This window comes from Mesoplodon bidens (assembly GCF_964165515.1).
Source record: "Mesoplodon bidens genome assembly, chromosome: 3".
NCBI classification, from domain to species: domain Eukaryota; kingdom Metazoa; phylum Chordata; class Mammalia; order Artiodactyla; family Ziphiidae; genus Mesoplodon; species Mesoplodon bidens.
In genome coordinates, this window is record NC_138178.1 from 111,404,107 (window position 1) to 111,426,636 (window position 22,530).

Here is a 22,530-nt window from a genome sequence, read left to right on the forward strand (position 1 = left end):
ACTCCTCTTATACTCAAAAGATAGATAAAAAGATAGAATTAGTAATAACTAGCCATTATTAGAAATGGTTAGCTTAAGTATTTGAAAGCTAAGAACCCTCTATGGCATAAGGGTTTTAAGGTATGACTTCGCTACATTTGTCAAATCGGTAAAATCAGCCTTTCTTACATGCTAAATTCTGAAATTAAGATTCCAGTTGCTTCACTTGACTCCCGCCCAAGAAAAATACACTGTATTCACATATCTCTAACTAGTTCACACGCTTAGAAGTCAAATAATTTAGGGGGAATAGACTATTAACTAAGTATCACTAAGATGGCTAAAAACAAGAACATTGGAAATTTCTGAGTTGAATGGGACTATTATTATTCAGCTATTTTTTTTTATGAATTTTGGCAGCTACGTACATGCTCACTCACTATAAACCTGCTATTATGACAGTGATCTGCAATTAGGGTATGACTGTACAGAAATGCATTTAGTAATGTAATTTAAGGAACAGAATCTTAAGCGTAATAAAACCAAAAATAGTTTAAGTAAATAAATGCCTTTATCACATAGTTAAGATATCAAATGTTAGTCATTCTCCTAAGCATTGTCACTTTTATTATGTCTCTTTCAATATTTGGTGTAAGTTGAGAATATGAACATTTTACTCTTCTTTTTTTTTTTAATGCTAGGCAAAATTCATAAGAACCCACTACTGGTTAGGCAAATTATCCACTAATAAGTGAGTCTTCTAAGTTATAAAAAAAAAAAACTAGCCACTATAGTTGCTTCTGGGAGTTAAAAGCAATTTAAGTGGGTATGGACTTCCTCAAAATCTACAGATCAAAAGTTAAAAATGAACTTGATTTTAAACAATAACCCTTACCCCTTTACCCCAAGGAAAAACTGGTAGACTGAGAAACATTGTGAAATATCTTATAATTAACTAATAAATGAAAAGGCTACAATTTTTGTTCTATGCTTTACTGAAAAATATTTAACTATAAATGTTAATGCTTTTTCTTCTATGTGATTCATAACTGAACAAAAAATTCTGCCCTGATTCTTGTCAAGCCAACAAGATAAAGAAAAGCATAAGAAATTAAGATAAAAATCAATGGAAACATGAATAATAAACTAAAAAAACCACAAAAACAGCAGAAAATGTGTCTTTAGGGTATTCACCTTATACTAGCTTATTAATTACTTCAATATTAGCAATAAATTTTGATTCAAAACCTAAGAATTAAAATTTTTTCCTATTTCTAAATAAATGATTTTTCCCATTTTAAACATAAAACCAATAAATCAGTTCTTCTACTTAGTCCTGGAACATTTATTCAATTTATAAATTACCTCAAAGTAACAAAAGAAAAATATTTTGTTATTTAAAAATACTCGATTTCTACACTACAAATGCTAAGCACCTACTCACCATTATGCAGTTCTCCTGTGACGGTGCCTTCTCCCTGTGGGCTGCCATCCTGATCCCGCCATTTCCAGTCAAGGCCTCTGATCACACGAGCCCCTGGAACCATGTACTTCAGTACCTGGGAGCGTACTAGACGTCTCTGTCTTCTAAGGTTAGCTTCTGCTTCCTTAGCTGCTTTTCCTGTAAGGTAGAAATTAGAGAAATATAAACAAAGTCGCTTTTTATAAATATAATTGTGTTAGTAAGTTAGAAAAACCTACTCTCATCTCTTTACCTAGCTGATCTTCACATACTCCATTTACAGTGCCATAAAGTTCAAATCCAGATAGTGAGAGATAATGGGTTTGGCCACTAGCATTCTTCCCCATCTGTTTAATTCTCACATGTCGCCACCCTTGTTTCTCATCCTTCGGTGGATCAAGAGGCCAGGTGGCTGTTGACCTGTGAATGTGTTAGGGAAAATATTATGTAATGTTTTAAACATATGAAAAAGATGTTTAAGGTGGTGAAGATTTTGTTACATAATAGAAAAGTATATGAAAAGTAAACTAACTTTCATGTTCAGTCAACAGTTTGTTACACAAGAATCAAGAAATCAAAGGAGAAAAATAGCAGTAAAGAAAATAAATTAAAAATGAAATGTGTAAATGTATATTATTAATTTGACTCATAACACTAAATGACTTATGAATAATAAAATCCAAAGAAATAAGACCAGAAATTTTATGAATAACAATGTTTTTATGATGAAAAACATTTTAAAATTTTTGCAAAATTTTAAATGATATACTAAAATATTAACTTTAAAGCTTGAAAATATTACCTATTAATCCTGTTAAGAAGCTCCTTCCATACTACATCGCATACAGAAAAGTAATTTAACTCTACACTCTACTCCTCAAAATGTGCCACAATGTACAATTAAACTTTATTAGAACTAAATTTTTTAGAAATATAATGCTGACTTTTTGTCCTTAAAAAATATATATATGACCAATATATAAAATTTAGGAAAACAGATACATAAAATAAGAAAAATCAATAGTCACTATTAATTTGTCAAACATTCACATATACTATGTGAATAAATGGAGAGTTTAGTCAAAGTTAACTCCATTTTTTTTTTGGTTTTTATCAGTGTGCTATATATACACACATACAGCTATATATCAAATTCTTTTTAAATAAGTAAGCTCAGCTTCTACTAATATTTAAAGCATTTGATGGTTTTGACAAAGTCAGTATTTCAAAGTTTTAATACCTAAATTACAGTATCAAGTGATATTTTTAGAAAGAAAATCTTGTTTCAGTATCTTACAAAAAAGAGAGCTCTAGGAGGATACAGTTATAAAAATAAAGCTCTTTACTGAGTTTTCCAATTTACAAAGACTCCTCAACTAACCCTGGTTCATTGAGACTGCAGTCATCAACATGGGTATACAAAGAAGTCCAGTTCTGTCCATCTTTGGATACCTGGAAAACCCAATTTCTCAGTGCAGACCTTCCGTAACCACGAGCGTGACGAAGTGTATATGCTGATGGCACCACCCAGAGACCCAGATCTATGGCAAACCAGGCATTCTTATCATCATTGCTATGACAATTTAAAGCTGAATTGTCACGACTTAATATGTCTTCTAAGCGGCCATAAGGTAGATTTCTTCCTTCTGATGATGTTACTACTACAAGTCCATAAGCAGCTGGATTAACCCATTCATATGCAGTTCTACACAAAAACAAAGAAAATACTCTTAAGCAGTGTTAACAGTTAACTGCATTTGCTCAGACTAGCTTTTTTCTACATAAAATTATATTAATTAAGAAAAATTCTACATTTAACAATTTAGGTATTTTTTTCTTCATAAAAAGTAATTTGGATGGTCTTAAATTTAGCCTAAAAGACGAAATTCCTAAAACTGCAGGATACTCAGAGTGGTTAATTTTATTCTACTACCTAGAATTCTTTTCCGGGTGAATGTTTTCAACCTACATTAAATAATGACTTACTTGGCATTTGTCCCAATCCAGTAAATGATTCCATTTTCATCAAAATCATGCTGGTGCCGAAATATAAAATTTTGGCCTTCTCTTAATTTTCGAACAAAAACAAATGAAGATCGGTCAAAATCATACCACTGCTTTGCTACCTAACCAAAGAAAATATGGAAGAAACCTTAATTATGATATTTTGAAATGCACAGCCCATTTGGTTCCCATCCCTTTAACGTGAATTATTTTATAATCAATATTCATTTAAGAATATTTGAAAAAGAAAAAAAACCCCAGAAAATTCCATAATCATAGCACCCCACTATTAATATCAGAGAGTATTTCTTTAGTCTATTATTTCAATAGATAGAATAAAACAGTTTTGATCAAACTTTACAAAAACATTTTTCTCTTATCAGTCTGTATATATTATGATAGCTATATAATATTCAAATTAATAGAAGTAATTACCAACTCGATATTCCTTTATTGATTAGCATTAAGGTTTTGTTCACTATTTGAGTATTACAAATAACTATAATAGACATCTTTATGAAGAAACCGTTTAGAGTGTATAAAGATTATTTTCTAAAATGGAATTACTAGGTCAAACTCTATTACTGTAACTCTGGAAAAATACTTCCCAAACCACTTTTCTAAAGGCCTAAACCACAGCAAAGAATGCTTATTTCACCATTCGCTTGCCAGAAACTCACCATTTTTAAGAGATACTGTTCTAGAGATTCAACTGTAGCTAAGGGTTCCATCTTCAACATCCTGCCAGTCCTGTCTATCAATGCAGTTTCACCAGGTGCACGTTCCAACCGAAATCTTAATCTTCTTGTAAGTATCTACACAGAAATGATCAAAATGCTTCAGAAAATATTCTGCTTTTTTCTTAAAATTTTGAAAATGAAAAATGTTACATAACACAGCAATTGAGATTTATAAAGTATAACCATAAAGGAAGGATCAATGTCTGTTTTCTATTAAATATTTTTTAGAGGTCCACTGAATAATATTTTCAAGAAACAAACAAAGTTTACTTAGAATTTCTAAACAACTTCAAACATACATGGTTTAAATAAAATTATTATGAAACACTTAACAGAACTATTACAACCCCTAACTGATAACTTGCAATTTTCCAAGTAAGTTATAAAAAGTAGCTAATTAACTTATGCTTTTAAAGCTAGAATATATTAAATGACCTATGGCTAATAAACTTAAAAAAAATACAAGATAGATAGCTTCCAATCCAATATGCTTTAGTAAATAAAACAAGTATGTGCTTCATTTCTGTATAAATCTTAACTAATTGCTATAGACACATAATTAAATATTTACATGTACATTTGGAAAGCATTTCAGAATGCGAAATTACCAGGGGGCACATTCCCAGCCTTCCTATCTTTGTATCTTGCACAGTCTCCTAAAATGAAATACGTATAATAAAAGATGTTGGTGCTCCTAGGACTGTAAAAGTATAAGCAGGGGAATTTCCAGTCTTTGAGACCTATTTCTACCTCATTCATCTATCAAGGATAAACCTTTAAAAGGACAGACCAAAAAATCCCCTTGGTCCTCTATATTATTGTCTGAAGTAAAGCACAAAGTAGACCTCTACATCTTGCTTAATATATACATCATGTCAGATATACTAATTATACTGTAACTCTATGAACAAGCTTTCTAGTCTGGGAGTCCAGTTGGCTTTGGGTTCTTGGAGGTATGGTAAGTTTTTTGCCTTGAGTAGGCACTGTTATTGCAAATAGTTTTAGTCACTTATTAAAGGCCATATTTAAAAGAAACTATTTGATACAGTGGAATGCAGGATAGATCAAATAAAGGCAAGATTCAAGGCCAAAGAACATGCTAGAAAATACTAAAGTAACCTACAGATGATGTGATAAAGATCTGGCTTGGAATATTAGCAGTAAGAATTATTTGTTTTTTCTGTTAATATCTGGATACTAGCTGCTAACAAAAGAATAATTTAATGAATTAATAAGAATGTCAACCAAGTGACATTCAGGAAGAAAACAGGTTTTTTTAATAAAACCATGTGATAATGACAGATTTCAAAAATCAATAGAAATAGCTAAGGAAGGCCATCTGGTTCTAAACAATGACAGACAGAAAGCAAGAAAAAAAAACTGTGCCTAAAATATTTTCACATTTTCTCATATGTTGAGATACACACAGAGGCGAAGGGACTTAACTCATAATTCTAGAACAGAAGGACTCTCTTTTCTGCTTTCCCACTGATAAGGTGTCTTTCGCCAAATATGACCTACCAAATATGATTTAAAACCTAAAATAAACATTAAAATACCAATACATTTAAGAGTCATTAAAAAGAACAATCAAATGTCATCAAAGGTTAAAGTCTTTAATGATTAAGCACAATCCTTCTTTAATAAAATATAAAAGTTTTTTGGTTTTGTTTTTTTAAAGAAAACTATCTAAGCCTGCTCCTAAATGCATTCAGCAATAATAGCAACTGCATTTTCCATGGTTACCTGGAGGTTATAAGTGGATCCTGGTGTATCATACAAATGGAGAGGTAGACGTTCAATAGATTCTAGTACAGCTATTAACTTTCGGATTAATGCAACAGCTGGTCGACTAGGAAAAAAAATAATTGTTAAGAGCTTTTATATAAGTTCATGCTAAAGTTCATAAAGAAACTGTAATAACCAACCTCATATAGACACCCTACTTTCTTTATTAATGCAAAGAGAAGTTTAATTTTGTATTAGACTACACGAGTAAGCAAAAATAATCTTATAATTCAATTTCTTCACTTAATAAAATATTTCATTTTTCTTATGAAATGTTCATCAACTGCATTCAAAATAATGTATAATTTAACATGTAATTTATTTTTTAAAGTTTAAACAATTTTATTATATAATATCTGATACATATAAAAGAATATATAAAGCAGCAAAGTTCTGAAAATGACAGTATTGTTGGCAAGGCAACACTGGTATAATATTTCTGGAAAACAACATGACAATTTATATCAAAAACCTTTAAAACATCAGTAACTCAGTAATACAATTTAAAGGAATTTATGTAAAAAGATGTTTCCACCAAGACACTTACATTTTAGTATTAGGAATAATTTGCAAACAGCCAATATGTTTAATAGACTGTTTCAATAAATTATTATACATCCATATAATGTAATATGCACTCATTTAAAATGGTATTTAAAATTAATGGAATTAATTAAATTTTGTTTATTATTTTAAAAATTCAATCACATTCAAAAGTAATAAAATAGTAAAATGCACCTTCATCAACTCATGACCCAGCTTCAACAATTACCTACTAATAGCCAATTGATTTCTATCTATATCCCCACCCATTTCTCTCCTTCCTATATATTTCAAAGAAAATGCCAGGGGACTTCCCTGGTGGCACAGTGGTTAAGAATCTGCCTGCCAACGCAGGGGACATGGGTTCAAGTCCTGGTCTGGGAAGATCCCATGTGCCACAGAGCAACTAAGCATGTGCTCCACATCTACTGAGCCTGTGCTCTAGAGTCCACGAGCCACAACTACTGAAGCCCACGCACCTAGAGCCCACGCTCCACAAGAGAAGCCACTGCAATGAGAAGCCTGTGCACCACAATGAAGAGTAGCCCCCACTCACCGCAACTACAGAAAGCCCACAGGCAGCAACAAAGACCCAACGCAGCCAAAAATAAAAATAAATAAATAAATAAATAAATAAATAATTAAAAAAAAAAAAGAAAATGCCAAATAACATAGCATTTCACCCAGAAATACTCTGGGTATGTACCCCTACAAAAGAATTCTTAAAAAATAAAATCATATCATTGCCACACCTAAAAGGTAAGGAAAAATTACTACTTAATATCAACAAATATTTAATCAGTGTTCAAATTTCCACTTGTATCTTAAAGATTATCTAATTTAAAATAAGTGGTCAGTTGCATTCACAGCAGACATGTAATCTTCCTTTTATTCCATTAGATTAAAAAATACTTTAAAAATCTTTCCTTTTTTTATCTATTTATAATATAAGCTACTTTTGTACTGAATAAAAAAGTTCCTACTTTGTGTATAAACACTATACTAGGCTCTATTTTAAAGGAAAGCTATCAACTTGCAAACACTGCAAACATCAAATTAAAAGAAATTTGGGGATTTACCTTTCATCATCTTCATTTTCACTAAAGGCTGTTTTAAAAACATTTATTCTTTCTACCAGTTGACTACAATCTTGCTTCACATCTAAATCCATGCTCTAAAAAAAAAAAAGGAAAAAAAAAGTTTTAGGGCTGTTACTGAAATTTATCAAAACACATTCTGCAAGATGAATATTAATATATTACAAAATTATCAATACAATATAAGTGAAATCATTATTTTCTTTCAATTAAAATTCTTTTCATTATGACTAGTAGAACATGGCTAGTATCTTCAGTGTTACAATGAAGGGGCAATTATACTCCTTTTCTCAAAGTATGCAAGGTAATTTCAGATTATTTATGAACATTTTGCATTTTTTTTTTTTTTTTTTTGCGGTAGGCGGGCCTCTCACTGTTGTGGCCTCTCCCCTTGCAGAGCACAGGCTCCGGACGCGCAGGCTCAGCAGCCATGGCTCACGGGCCTAGCCGCTCTGCGGCATGTGGGATCTTCCCAGACCGGGGCACGAACCCGTGTCCCCTGCATCGGCAGGCGGACTCTCAACCACTGCGCCACCAGGGAAGCCCAACATTTTGCATTTTAACAGTACTATTTACATTAATTAGTATTAGAAAAAATACGACTGGTATATCAAAACAATGATTTCATAGATACCACTAAGTGATGCTATATCAATATAATTTTAATAAATGAGAATAAATGCAAATAGTAAAAATAATGAAGGAAACGAGACACTGCAGTTAAAGTACAATGATTAAGATCAAGAAATTAAAATGGCAAATAGAACTAAAATGGGGAGAAAACCTTCACTTTTTATAATTTATTCTGTTAGAATTTGTTAAAATAAGTGTGTGTGTGGGTGTATATATATACACACCTTTCATTAAAATAAAGGAAAAAATTTTATCACAATAAAGAGATAGTAACAGTCTAAATTGAAGAGAAATATAAGGTTATTAGCAAGTACTTGTCAAATATTCACATAAACTTCCTAAATTGCCAATGCTCATAAATTAATTTTACGCAAATATTTTAGGTATTTAAAAAGGCCTATAGACTAACTCTATCTTATGTTAAGTTATGAGGAAATCACAGCAGTGAATAATGTTAAGTCTTAGGCTACTACAAGCAAGTGTTTTGTTCAAACAAATCTTGAACAAATTATAATCAGGTAACCAAAAAAATCTAAATAAACTCAATTATTTAATTCAACTGGCTCAAACTAATGATAAAACTTGAAAGGCTGGAAAAATTATAAATGTTAACATTCACTACTCAGTTTTTAATACATCTTGACAAAAACAAAGTAAATCTCACTCTGTCAAAGTGTAGTTAAAAATTTTTTTTTAACTATATACCTCATTCTGTACTACTTCATAAACTTACATTATTTAAAACAGTAAGAAGCGCTTGCACCAAGCCACTACTGCACATTTCATATGGTGAAATTGTGTTTTCATCCTTCAAAAGTACAATTAGATTTTCTAAAGCTGTCTTCATTAAATCTCTCCAAGTGTTCTCACTCTCAATACACTAAAAGAAACAAAATTTTTTAAAATTAAAGACAAGACAATCAAAAAAACAAACAGGTCTTAACATACTTAATTTATCAGAGCCACCAATTACCATGAAAATAAATTAGATACTAAATTAGATTAAGAAGTTCAAATTATTAATGCAAATTATCTCTACCAGGCCTGGTAAACTCTTTTGTAAAGGGCCGACTGTAAATATTTTAGGCTTTACAGGCCACATCACATATCTTGGTCACACCTATTTAAGTCTGCCATTGTGGCCACTAAAGCAGTCACGGACAATATGTAAATAAATGAGCATGGCTGTGAGCAATAAAACTACTATGGACACTGACTATACACATGCATATAATTTTCAGGTATCATGAAATATTATTCTTACTTTTGATTTGTGTTCAACCATTTAGAAATGTAAAATCCCTTCTTACCTCACAAAACCATACAAAATTTAGCCCATGGGTGATAATTTGCTGACCCCCTAATCAATACCCAGAATATAAAGGATAAAGGGAAAAAACTAAACCAACATCACGGTGTGTCATAAAATCTAGAGGCTAACATACTTGTCTATTTGTATGAAGTTCCCAAGATGACTCTAACTGAGTTGCTATGTTTCTGAGTGTTACCACTACTCCACGAGGCATGCTTTCAACAGCTTTAAAGTGGTCATCATATAAATCTCGAGCCATAGTGCGTACCTACCAAAATAAAAATAGTAAATATGAATTTTTACTACAATTAATAATTTTACCAAATCTTCCTTTTAAATATATACATGCAACCTCTAGAATTAAGACGTTTGTGCCAGTATCAAGTTCCAAAAAATGTTACTACTTCTATTCATATACATCAAGAAGTTTTCATGGTTGAAAAACTACTCTAGCAGATTTTAGCAATGTCAAATCGAAGGACTTATAATTTTAATTTTTAAACTTTGTATTCATAAACCAAATAGGAGCTTATTTAAATCAAATTAAACCTATAAAAAGGTAGCTCTGCTATTTTTAATAAAAGTAACCTGTTTTATGGTGAACCAATTAGAAAATACAAATAAGCAAAAAACAAAAAACAAAAAAGAAAGAAAGAAAATTAAGCCATCTATAATTCCATCAACTGAAGTTGAACCTTTTAACATTCTGGGGCGTACTTTAGGTTCTTATGTCTTTTTTCTATTTATATTATTCACACAAAGTATATATGATGCTCATGTATTTATATATTTCATCAAGAGAAAGAATGACTGTATTATCAGTTTGGGTACTAATTACCTCATTTAAGTTAAATTAATGTTATTTGAGAGAGAAACCCACACATGTCCAAGGCTTGGGTCTGATGAAATTTAGTACATAACATTCGTTAAAATATACGCTTAAATAATGTAAATTTAAGATTTATGTGATTTCATTTAAATCATAAGCATAGCTCTAATGTAACAGAAAAAATTTCACTCTCTAAATGAATTAATAGTACCTTCCCATTCTATTTTAGTATGCCTTTCAGAATTAAAAGATAAGTAAGTTCTAGATATCAGACAACACTGAAGAAACTATTCCTTTATAAACAATATTAAGAAATAAAAACAGGTTAAAACTAATAGTTAAAATTATTTTTACCTAAAATTACTATATGTTGATATATACTGCTTTCATACGCAAAAGAATAGCCATATGATCACTGATTTACTACTGATTTCAAGGATCTGAATCAATAATCACATTTTTTTAAGAAAATGAAACTACAGGACTGAGACTATATCATCCTTGATTTACTTTTCTTTTGTACTGTAAAAGTTCAGTTCCCTGTGAGTTAATCTAGACTTGTTGGTTAATACAACAGCAGTTATTCCAAAAAACTCCTGAGAAAGCTGACCGGTAGCTTTATAAAGAATTACAGCTGAGCCTCATTATTTGAGAATTTAATATTTGTGAAATCAACTAGTCACTAAAATTCATTTGTAATCCACAAATCAATACTTGCAGCACTTTTCACAGTCATTTTTCGGCAAGCACAGTGCATCAAAAACTTAAAAAATATGACCAGAGCCTCACAGGAACCTAAACTTGTATTTCTCCAAGAAGCAATGGTTCAGTATTCATGGCAACTTTATAGAACATAACTATCATGAAAATGAAAACTGTATTTAGTTCAAATTCCTTTTACCATCTAATGGCTACCTTCAATTGAGATATTTCTTCCTCAAATGCCCTTAAGATATCCTGAATCGGAAAAAAACCTCTGGCTTCACACTCTTTTTTTGAAAAACACAGAAGCAATCATGGAATAATATATATAGCTATAGAGGTAATATATATTTATAAATTAAAAAAGCAAGAAAGAGAGAGAGAGAAAGAGAAAGCAAGCAAGCAAGCAAGCAATTTTCTTTTCCAGGTCTATGTATGTGGAAATGTGGAATATCTTTGGGATAGCCTAGCAAATTTACAACTGGAAATGAAGACATGAATGAATATATATATATATATATTTATATATATATATATAATATATAAAACATATATATATTATATAATATAGTGCTCCAAATAAAACCCCTTATGACTATTCCTATGGCCAAAGCCACACAAGTACCCCCCATCCTAATCACCCAAAAGCATTCTTCACATACTATATGAAAAAACTGTATCATTATTTTAGGTAAAATAAAAATGTGTCATCAGAAGATACTGAATCTAACTATGAGATTTTATTTTCTCTTTTAAAAATTAAAAAATTCAAGAACAACTGATATAATAAAGATGGAAATATAATGGCTTGGGACTTCCCTTGTGGTCCAGTGGTTAACACTCTGCCCTCCTAATGCAGGGGGCCCGGGTTCGAACTCTGGTCAGGAAACTAGATCCCATATGCTGCGACTAAGAGTTCGCATGCTGCGACTAAGAGTTCGCCTGCCACAATTAACAGTTCGCATGCCACAACTAAGAGTTCGCATGCCTCATCTAAAGAGCCCCCATGCTGCAGCTGAAGATCCAGCATGCCACAACCAAGAACCTGCATACAGCAATGAAGATCCCGAGTGCCACAACTAAGACCCGGCACAGCCGAATGAATGAATGAATGAATGAATAAATAAATAAATAAATAAATCTTTTTAAAAAAAGAAATATAATATAGAGACATGGATGTAGAAAACAAACGTATGGACACCAAGGGGGGGAAAGTGGGGTGGGGTGGTGTAGGATGAACTGGGAGATTGGGACTAACATATATACACTAATATGTATAAAACATAACTAATAAGAAACTGCTGTATAGCACAGGGAACTCTACTTCGCTTCACTGTACAGTAGAAACTAACATAACATTGGAAAACAACCAAACCCCAATTTAAAAGAAAAAGGGGAGAAATATAATGGCTTTATTTTTGAAAAAAACAATGCATAATAAATGGATAGAATTTAAAAATTAGTAATATGAGTCAATAACATATTTGCTCCTGGAGTCTGTAACATATTTGCTCCTGTATCTTTTTGAAACAGTGATTCCATCTGAGATGGTCATTAAACTAAGCATCAAATTATCTGAATCTAGAACCAGGAATTCAAATGGATTCATCACAAAGGATTAAATCAAGACTGTAAATTATAATAATGCATTTTCAATCCCACTACATCACTAAAAATACTACTATCATTAATCATAATTAAAGAATGAGTTTAAAGTTTCTGTGACAATAACTCACATAATTTTAAAATAATTTAAATTTTATACTTTGTCTCAATTTTGTTCTATTTTGATACTGGTGTTTACTTATATATAAAAACTATAAGTTTTTTTTATACTTCTAATATAAAAACTGTAAGTATTTACTTACAGTATAAAAACTATAAGTAAATGTATACATATTGTGGAAAATAAGATAATGAGCACAGAAAAAGGAAAACTAAAAATACATTAGATTAGGGTAGCTTATGTTACATGGCTCAATTTTTTAAATGCCTACAATCTACCCCTGAAACCTTGCTACATCAGTATAAAAGACAAAAAACAAAGCAAATCCCATAAATAATACCTTTTGCTTAGTTTTTTCTAACTTAGATTTTAGTTTTCTGCCTCTTTTGCCAGTCCAGCCAGTCACAAATTCTGAACCTTAAAAAAAAAAAAAAAAAAAAAGGTATTTCACAGAACATATTTTACTGCAATTTAACATATTCATTTATTCTTATCCATTAAACTGACATACCTACATACTTACCCAGAGAAGTTTCTGCAGTAAATGAATGCTTGGTTCCTCTATTAGATTCAAACACAAAACCAGGTAAATCTTCTTTCAATATTGTTGCTTGCTGGCCATCTGAGTTATGAATAGCAATTTCTCCTTCTTTCAAACATGTTAGTGACCAATTCCCTACAGTGAGTTTAGTGGGTCCTGGTGCTGAGAGTATAGGTTGACTTGAAGTAGACGGCTTTACTTGGCCTCGAGCTCTTTGTAACTTCTCTAAGAATTCACTTCTGCTTTCTATAAAGACAAAATGTTTGTTTTAAAACTTCATCCTTTCAAATATTCCATTTTTTAAGGAAACTACCTATTGAAATATCAATTTTATTTAAAAACTTTCATTAAAGTTTTGTTCTTTGATATACTCTCACTGGTTTAATATTATTTAGGTTCAAGCATTAAAACAATCCTGCAGCCATAATTTTTTAAAGTAGAAGGCTTTGGGGAAAAGATATAATTTGAGACAGCATCACACATGGGCAATTCATCATTATGTGATAAGAGGCACCTTTACCTAAAGGATGGAGACAGTAAAAGTAGATATTGATACAATGCTATTCCTTGTCTCATACAATAAAAAAGTATGAAATGCTTTCATGGCACAATCATTTTTCTCTGTTAATATTAAGGAAATGGCCATATGATCATCAAGGATGTGCTATTGCTATGACAATGGTAGCAAAAATATGAGCAGAAAGACAAATTATCAAAATTACAGAAACTAGTAAAACATTTTAACAGAAACAAAATATTACCTGAACTATCCGATCCACCTTCAGGACTACCACTTGAATACATGGTGGCAAGTTTTCCATCCAAGATAAATCTAAACCATCCATTACTGCCATTAGATAGTTCCAAGGCTGCTGCATCACTCCATATATATAAGCAGTCTCTTCCCCTAATGATGGACCAGTCTCTCCAATGATATGGCTTACCCTGCTGCAATTCTTTAGCATCTTCCTGTGGTTCATCTTCCTAAATGTGTAAAATTATTCAATGAAATGTGGGAAATAACTTATATTCCAAATATTCATAAGTACTTAAAAAAACATGACCATGAATCAAATTTAGAATTAAAACATCGTGAATATAATATTCAGCTGCCTGTAGTTTAATACATATTCTGATTCAACTAATTACCTATAATCTTAAAAGTCCATCCTAAAAAAAAGTTAAGAAATTCACATAATAACCTAAGTTATAACATTTCCAGGTATAATGGTCAAGAAGACAAATGGATTAGGTTTACACACAATTAGCTAATTATCTAGGACTTGATAAACTCACCATATCTCTGGGCCTAACTGATTATTTGTAAAAAATGAACGTTTACACTAGCTCAATGGTATCCAAACCTAGGGTGCAAAAGAATCACCAGAAATGTGTTTTAACAATATAATTTATAAGTTCCCACCCTTAGCCAAGTGAATCAAATATACTGGATTATTCCTATAATCATCAAAATGTCAGCTATAGCATGTTTAAAAGAAAAATAATTTGTAAACACTGTTTGCCTACCCTGGCATCCAAAAAATTTTTATTTTGTTGACAACATTTAATATTAAGAATATTCATCATTAACATATATGATCTTGGCATGTGTGTGCATGCATGCGTGTATGGGTAAAGTACTTTTAAAGTTTATGAAGACTTATTATACTTAAAATTGTTTTAAATGTATCTTTTACATGCTTCTTCCCTGAAGTAGTACTTAGCTTATAACACTAAAATAAGATTGTAAAATATGGATTATAGATTTCCCTAAACATAGTACTTGTGCTCCAGGCCATGACAGATTAATAAGGATCAAGACTTGCCTATCCACTGTCAACAACTAAAAGAACCAGACAAAATACATGAAAGAGTGTTTTCAAATACTGGACAACAAGCAACACAGGACTGCATGATCTCCCAGAAAACAGTAACAAATAAGGTAAGCCCCTTAGGCTCAGACAGAGTTTCTGGCTAAGGTCTTAAGAAGAGGGAACACAGAGTCCAGCAGTGTAAGTTGAGGAAATGGAGATCTGTGTTTGAAGAGATTAAGGCAAATGGAATATGTGGTGGATGAGTTCAGGATCAGGGAGTCAAGCACAAAAGACCTCTAGAAATGTGCAAAGTGGTCACCAGGACATCTCTACTGAGTACCAGACCATCTGTGTACAGGTGATGTTCCATAAGGCAGGGCAAAGAATGACTTGAAAATGGTAAGGTGAACAATTCAGAGGTCACACAGGGTGGTCAGATATTTGCATTCCTAACAGCCAGAGTGGAAAATCATCATACCAACCGTTCAAAATTTTTCCAAATGTGATGTAACTGTAAGCCCACAGACCAAAAAAAATTAAATAATCCTGAGCAGGGGCAGAAAACCCACATGTGCATGCACACACACAAACCAAACAGCTAAGCACATCAAGGTCAAATTGCTAAAAACAAGATATAAAGTCTTAAACACAGCCAGAGGAAGAAAACGTCTCAGTAGAGACTATGCACATCAGGTGACAATGAAATATCTCTTCAAGTGCTGGAAAATGATCAGCCAAGAGTCCCTGCGGGAACTGAAATGTCCATTGAAAACGAAGGCCAAGGGACTGCCCGGGTCGTGCGGTGGTTAAGAATCCACCTGCCAGTGCAGGGGACACGGGTTCGAACCTTGGTCCAGGAAGATCCCACGTGCCACGGAGCAACTAAGCCCGTGCACCACAACTACTGAGCCTGCGCTCTACAGCCCGCGAGCCACAACTAGTGAAGCCGCGTGCCTAGAGCCCATGCTCCTCAACAAGAGAAGCCACCGCAATGAGAAACCCGCACACCGCAACAAAGAGTAGCTGCCACTCACTGCAACTAGAGAAAGCCTGCACGCAGCAACGAAGACCCAACATAGCATGCATAAGTAAGTAAATAAATAAATCTATTTATTTATTTATAAAATAGAAGGAAAAAAAATGAAGGCCAAAATCAGTCCACTGGTTAGGACTTCACGCTTCCACTGCAGGGGGTAGGGGTTTAATCTATGGTCAGAGAACTAAGATCCCACAAGCCATGCACAGCGCAGCCAAAAAACAAACAAAAGAAGAAGATATTTTCAAAGAATAAAGATAAATCTCAAAGAATTTTCTGGCTTGTCTTCTCATTTCCAGATAATGTATTTTGGGGACTTCCCTGGTGGTCCTGTGGCTAAGATTGCACTCCCAATGCAGGGGGCCCGGGTTTGATCCCTGATCAGGGAACTAGATCCCATGTGCCGCAACTAAAAGTTCGCATGCTGCAACTAAAAGATCCTGCATGGGGCTTCCCTGGTGGCGCAGTGGTTGGGAGTCCGCCTGTCGATGCAGGGGATGTGGGTTCGTGCCCCGGTCGGGGAGGATCCCACGTGTCCCGGAGTGGCTGGGCCCGTGGGCCATGGCTGCTGGGCCTGCGCGTCCGGAGCCTGTGCTCCGCAACGGGGGAGGCCACAACGGTGAGAGGCCCGCATACCTCAAAATAAATAAATAAATAATAAAAAATAAACGATCCTGCATGTCTCAACTAAAGATCCTGCATGCTACAATGAAGATCCCGTGTGCTGCAACTAAGACCCCATGCAGCCATATAAATAAATAAATATATTTAAAAAAATAATGTAGTATGAAGAACAAAGGTTTAGTTTTAATGAAAACAATTTATTTATTTTTTATTCTTTTATAATATAATCTTTTAATGTCCTATCTAAGAAATCTCTGTCAAGCTCAAGGTCACTAAGATTTTCTTCTTTTTCCTCTAGAAGCCTTACAGTTTTAGCCCATCCACTTCAGTTAATGATTTCTTTTTGTTAAAAGGGGTAAGATTTCATATTTCTGCATATGTTATCCACTTGTTCAAGCATCATTTTTAAAGAGACCATCCTTTTGTGACTGAATTACCTTAGCACTTTGTTTGAACAATTGACCATATATGTGTGGGTCATTAATCTAGTTTTACACCACTACCACACTTTCTTGCTTACTATAGCTTTATAATAAGACTTGAAATCTGCTGGTGTATGTCCTTCAACTTTGTTCATTTTCAAGGATGTTTTGCTATTCTAGGTTCCTATCATTTTCATATAAATGTTTGCTTGTTAACTTCTACAAAGACCGCTGGGATCTGTAACCTATTTCTTGAATGAAAGAATTCCAGGGGGATGAACCCAGATATCATTTCTTGTTTTGTTTTTTGTTAAATCTCCAGTAATTTAGGAAACACATATATACACTAAACCACTCAGGATTCTGCAATTACAATCCATACTCTACCATTCTCTCAAAACTATTAATACTCAGTCACTAATATGTAGGAAGCATTCACTAAATGGTAGGACTAAATCATGGCTGGCAATTGGTAGAGACAAATAAGGCATATTTTTAAATATGCAATCTAAGGCAAGAATCATTGATAGGTACTGAAATTAGTGGATAAAAGTTTAAAGAGAAACAGCATATTTGCATAGTCTCAAATTATCTCCCCACAAATTACTTATTAATTACAAAAGGGAAAAAGTATCTTTACAATAGAGAAGAAACCTGGTAGAGACAAACACAACCAACTGATCCAAGTCAACGTCAACAGCAAGAGCGCAGACATCATGTGCCTCTAAAAAGGCACATTTTACACATGAGGAGGCCATAACATCACCTCTATAGTCTTCCTGCTTAAAAACACACAACCTGAATCTAATTATGAAGAAACATGGCACAAACACAACATGAGGGTCCTTGTCCAAATTAAGTGGTCTGTCCTCTTCAAAAAAATGCCAAGGCTATGAAAGAAAAAGAAAGGCTGAGAAATGGAACAACATGACAATGAAATGTACTGTGCTCCTAGACTGGATTCTGGGGGGGCGGGGGGCGTGAGCCGCAGGAGGGCATTGCTATTAGGGCAATGGCAAATTTGAATACAGTCTCTGGATTAGATAACATTTTCTATAAATATTAAATTTCCTGATTTTAATAACTGTACTAGGATTCTGTAAGACAATGTCCTGGTTTTTTGGTGAAGATTTTAGGTATAAAAAGGGGCACTGACTTCCCTGGCGATCCAGTGGTTAAGACTCCATGCTTCCACTGTGGAGGGCATGGGTTCAATCCCTATTCAGGGAAGTTCCACATGCCACAAGGTGCGGCCAAAACAAAACAAAAAATAAATAAATAAATTTACAAAAAGGGGCACTATGTATCCAGCTTCTCTCAAATAATATATTTTATTATTATTATCATTATTATTATTATTTTGGCCACGCCACGCAGCTTATGGGATCTTAGTTCCCCAACCAGGGATCGAACCCGGGCGCTTGGCAGTGAAAGCTCGGAGTCCCAACCCCTGGACCGCCAGGGAATTCCCTCAAATAATATATTTTAAATGTGCGTGCACACATGTGTAAGTAATAAAGCAAATGGAGCAAAATGTCAATAATTAGTGATTTTGGATAGAGGATGTTCTGATATTCTTTATTTGCAACTTTTTTTCAAGTTTTAAATTTTACCAATGATATATTTTAAAAGAAAAGTGACCAAATTTTAAAAAATTATAATACTACTCCATACTGCCATTATTTTGTCAAAACCCATTGTTATTGGAACTACATTTCCTCAAAAGAAACCCTATTCCTGATAGATGCCACTGCAATTAAGACCACTCACTTTTTCTGGTTTTGATTCCTCTTCATTCTCATCATCAGAGGAAGGACCTGCCAAAGTTGACACTTTGCTAATTACACCAAGTCTGGCTAGCTGATCCAAAAAAATATCACCACCTTTATCTACTAAGTCCCTTATGATTTGCAAAGCCAGCAAGTGGCCATCATCGTCGTCCTGGGGGTAAAAAAAAGGAAATTAAGGGAAAATGATAAAAATAAGTTTAGTTGCGTGGAGTAGACAAATGCAATCATTTGTACAGACAAAATGATTTAATAAAATTAGGACACAAGTTAAATTATTTTACTTACTACTATCTAATGGGAATTAAAACTACAGGAGTTTCAGTAAAGATAATAAACTAACCTCTTGATCAAGAACTGTTGCAGTGATTTCCACTAGTACTGTAGGCAAATTGTGACCAACATCAGAATCACAAACTTCTTTCAAGAGTGCTTCAGAGCAAAAATGAATCATTTTTCGAATCAGAGCAAGACTTGCTTTCCTTGAAAAGTAAAAAAAGAATTTTAGTTAGCCATGGTAAGAAGATAAAATAAAACAAAATGCAACACTAATGAAAACAAAAATATCCAATTTAAGCTTTAAATGCTCTGCTAAAATATACACTTAATAAAAGAATACAATTAATAAGAACCTACTGAATAGCACAGGGAATTCTATTCAATACTCTGTAATGACCTATATGGGAACAGAATTAAAAAAAATGGATATATGTGTATCTACAACTGACTCACTTTGCTGTACAGCAGAAACTAACACAACATTGTAAATCAACTATACTCCAATAAAAAAATTTTTTTTTTTAAAGAATACAAAAAGCTAAGACTAGCACTAGGTTTATGTTCACTTTTTGAGGGAATTTCATTTTTCTACTATTAATATATTGAGCTCATTAAAACGAATTATTTTTGTAATTTTCTTACATGTGCTATTTTATATTAACCAGCATGACTGTTAACATGCCATGATAATTTTAGAAAATCAAAAGTAACACAATTACTAATAAATGGCTTCTATAACCCCAAATATAAAACTCTTAACTTAAAACACCTGATGGTTTATATGGAACTCATATTTCAAATTAAGCATTTTTGTCCTTTGTCAAATTTAAAACATGTTCATTATAATGATATTCTCATATAAATGAGATCCTAGTAATCCCATGCCCTTAAATATTCCCATTGTTAACAACTTGGCATGACTCTTTTCCCTTTTATTATCCACTGCTTTACTTAGAACACAGAAGATACTCAATAATGTCACATAAACTAACCTCAATTTTATAAGCGATTTGTTCTTTTAAAATAAAATACACAAATATCCACACACATTTAAATTATAATACACTGGTCTATTACATAAAAGTCAATAATGTTTTTAACACATGTTTTCTGAGCATCTAACAATAGTCTGTGCGCCAAGCTGTAGATATCATTGCCCTTGAGGTGACTTCTCCACAGGAAGGATGGAGAGGCAAAAATCACTATCGAAATCCAAGAGAGGTATCTGACAGCTGTTTTCCTACAGAATGTGGTCTTGATGTATTTCATAACTCTCTCTAGGTGAATTTCATGTATTCTTTAATTTTAAAATGTGTTTTATTACAAATTCAAGTACATTAGAGAAAATAGTAGGCAGATGGAGGGCAAACTGCCCTAACAGGATTAGTTCCTTCCAGTGTTTGTTAACGGCAATTTATATTTGGTTGCAAAATCAGTATTTATGTATAATAATAATTTTATATCATGATTTACTTCAATTAAAATAGCATAAGAATATTTATATGTTGTCTACCTATCTGGCTATCTGTCACTACCATGCTGAGTCATAATAAGCCAGGAACACCTGTATATATTTTAAAAACTTTACACCTCATTTAATCCACCCACCAAACCCCCTATGAAGTAGGTTTTATTAGCTCAGCTTTACAGATGAAAAAAAATGAGACAAAGAAAGGTAATTCTACTAAGGTCACAGGGCTAATAAATTAGAGCCTCAACTCAAACTCATCTCGTAACCAGTACACTATGCATAATATTCATAACATAAAAATTTTCTTGCTTAACACTATTATATAAATCATAAGCATTCAGCTTACTGGCTTTTCTATTATAAATAGCATTATTTTTGGTGAACAGTTTTATTTCTTCAGTAGAGGGATTCCTGGATCCAAGAGTCTAAATATTTTCATACGTACTGAATGTGCATCAACACTGAATCCATACTCAGTAAACTGATTTTTTTAAAAATCTGTTAAGTGACAACATGGATGGACCTCAAGGGCATTATGCTAAGTGAATAAGCCAGAGAAAGACAAATACTGCCTTATATCACTTAAACGAGAATCTTAAAAAAAAAAAAGAAAGTCAAACCTATAGAAACAGTAGAAAAGTGGCTGCCAATGGCTGGGGATGGGGGAATTAAGGAGAGGTTGGTAAAAGGATACAAACTTTCAGCTATAAAATGAATAAGGTTTGAGCATTTAATATAAAAAATGGTGACTACAGTTGATAAAGCTGTATTGTATAATTAAAATTTGCTAAGACTAAATGTTCTCTCTCAAACACACATATATACACATACACAAATATAAATACGTGAAGTGACGGATATGCTGATTAACTAAATGAGGGGAATCCTTTCACAATGTATATACATATCAAATCACTAAGATGTACATTTTAAAAATCTTACAATTTTATATGTCAATTATGCCTCAATAAAGCTAGGGGACAAAAGGACTGTTAATAGCTTAAATTATCAGTAGATATGGATGTACTAATTCACTACAATTTTGTTACTTTTGTAAAAAAAAAAAAGTTTCTTAAATGTCTAATGGGTGAAAAGGACATGAAATTTTACTTTCAAATGTTTTGCTTTTTACTAGTAGAGGATACATTTTTCCCTGTTGTTTTCTTTTTCATCTTGAGCACTGTACCATAATGTCATCGGCTCATTTATTTAAATTGGCATTTACACTTTGACCAAAAAATTGTATACGTTCTCTGCATAATAAAGTTAGTATCCCTTGGTCATACTTGCTAACAAATACCAATTTGCTGGAAGATTTATCTGCATTACAAGTTTATATTTCTGTCACTTTCATGGTTACAGGTAATACTGTTGCTGATATGCAGTTTTGTTTTTTTACATAGAATTTTAAATGACAGATAGGACTAACAAACAAGTTTTAAAAGTCATTCTTCCTACCAAGTTCTGATAAACATTTGAGAATATTTTTTTTTGTTTTCCTAAGGTTTTATTTTTTTCATTTATTTTAAATAAATTTAGAATTTATTTAAATACACAATGTAAAGGACTAAGTTGATTTTTAATCAAACCACAAAGCAAATATTATAATACCATTTATTATGTTAATATATTATAAAATATTAATACATTATATAATTTACCACTATAATACATTCAATTTCTAAACACAATTGATTCTGTTTGGAGGGCCAGTCTACTCCAATGATTTATAAACTCTTGG

The 22,530-nt window shown here is 32.6% G+C and overlaps 1 protein-coding gene across 5 annotated transcripts in view; it reads right to left on the reverse strand.

Annotated features, from left to right (window-relative positions):
* The window catches only part of HECTD1 (HECT domain E3 ubiquitin protein ligase 1), an 89,547-nt gene that overhangs the window by 26,709 nt on the left and 40,308 nt on the right, over positions 1–22,530 (reverse strand). For all 5 annotated transcript variants that reach the window (XM_081229673.1, XM_081229675.1, XM_081229671.1 and 2 more), the window contains 14 exons: positions 19,383–19,521; positions 19,023–19,193; positions 14,118–14,340; positions 13,339–13,602; positions 13,156–13,232; positions 9,692–9,826; positions 8,980–9,126; positions 7,596–7,690; positions 5,932–6,037; positions 4,126–4,260; positions 3,428–3,567; positions 2,823–3,146; positions 1,695–1,861; positions 1,424–1,600 (listed from right to left, as the gene is read on the reverse strand). In XM_081229673.1, coding sequence (XP_081085799.1) covers positions 1,424–1,600; positions 1,695–1,861; positions 2,823–3,146; positions 3,428–3,567; positions 4,126–4,260; positions 5,932–6,037; positions 7,596–7,690; positions 8,980–9,126; positions 9,692–9,826; positions 13,156–13,232; positions 13,339–13,602; positions 14,118–14,340; positions 19,023–19,193; positions 19,383–19,521 — 2,300 coding nt within the window. The remainder of the gene's footprint in view (positions 1–1,423; positions 1,601–1,694; positions 1,862–2,822; positions 3,147–3,427; positions 3,568–4,125; positions 4,261–5,931; positions 6,038–7,595; positions 7,691–8,979; positions 9,127–9,691; positions 9,827–13,155; positions 13,233–13,338; positions 13,603–14,117; positions 14,341–19,022; positions 19,194–19,382; positions 19,522–22,530) is intronic.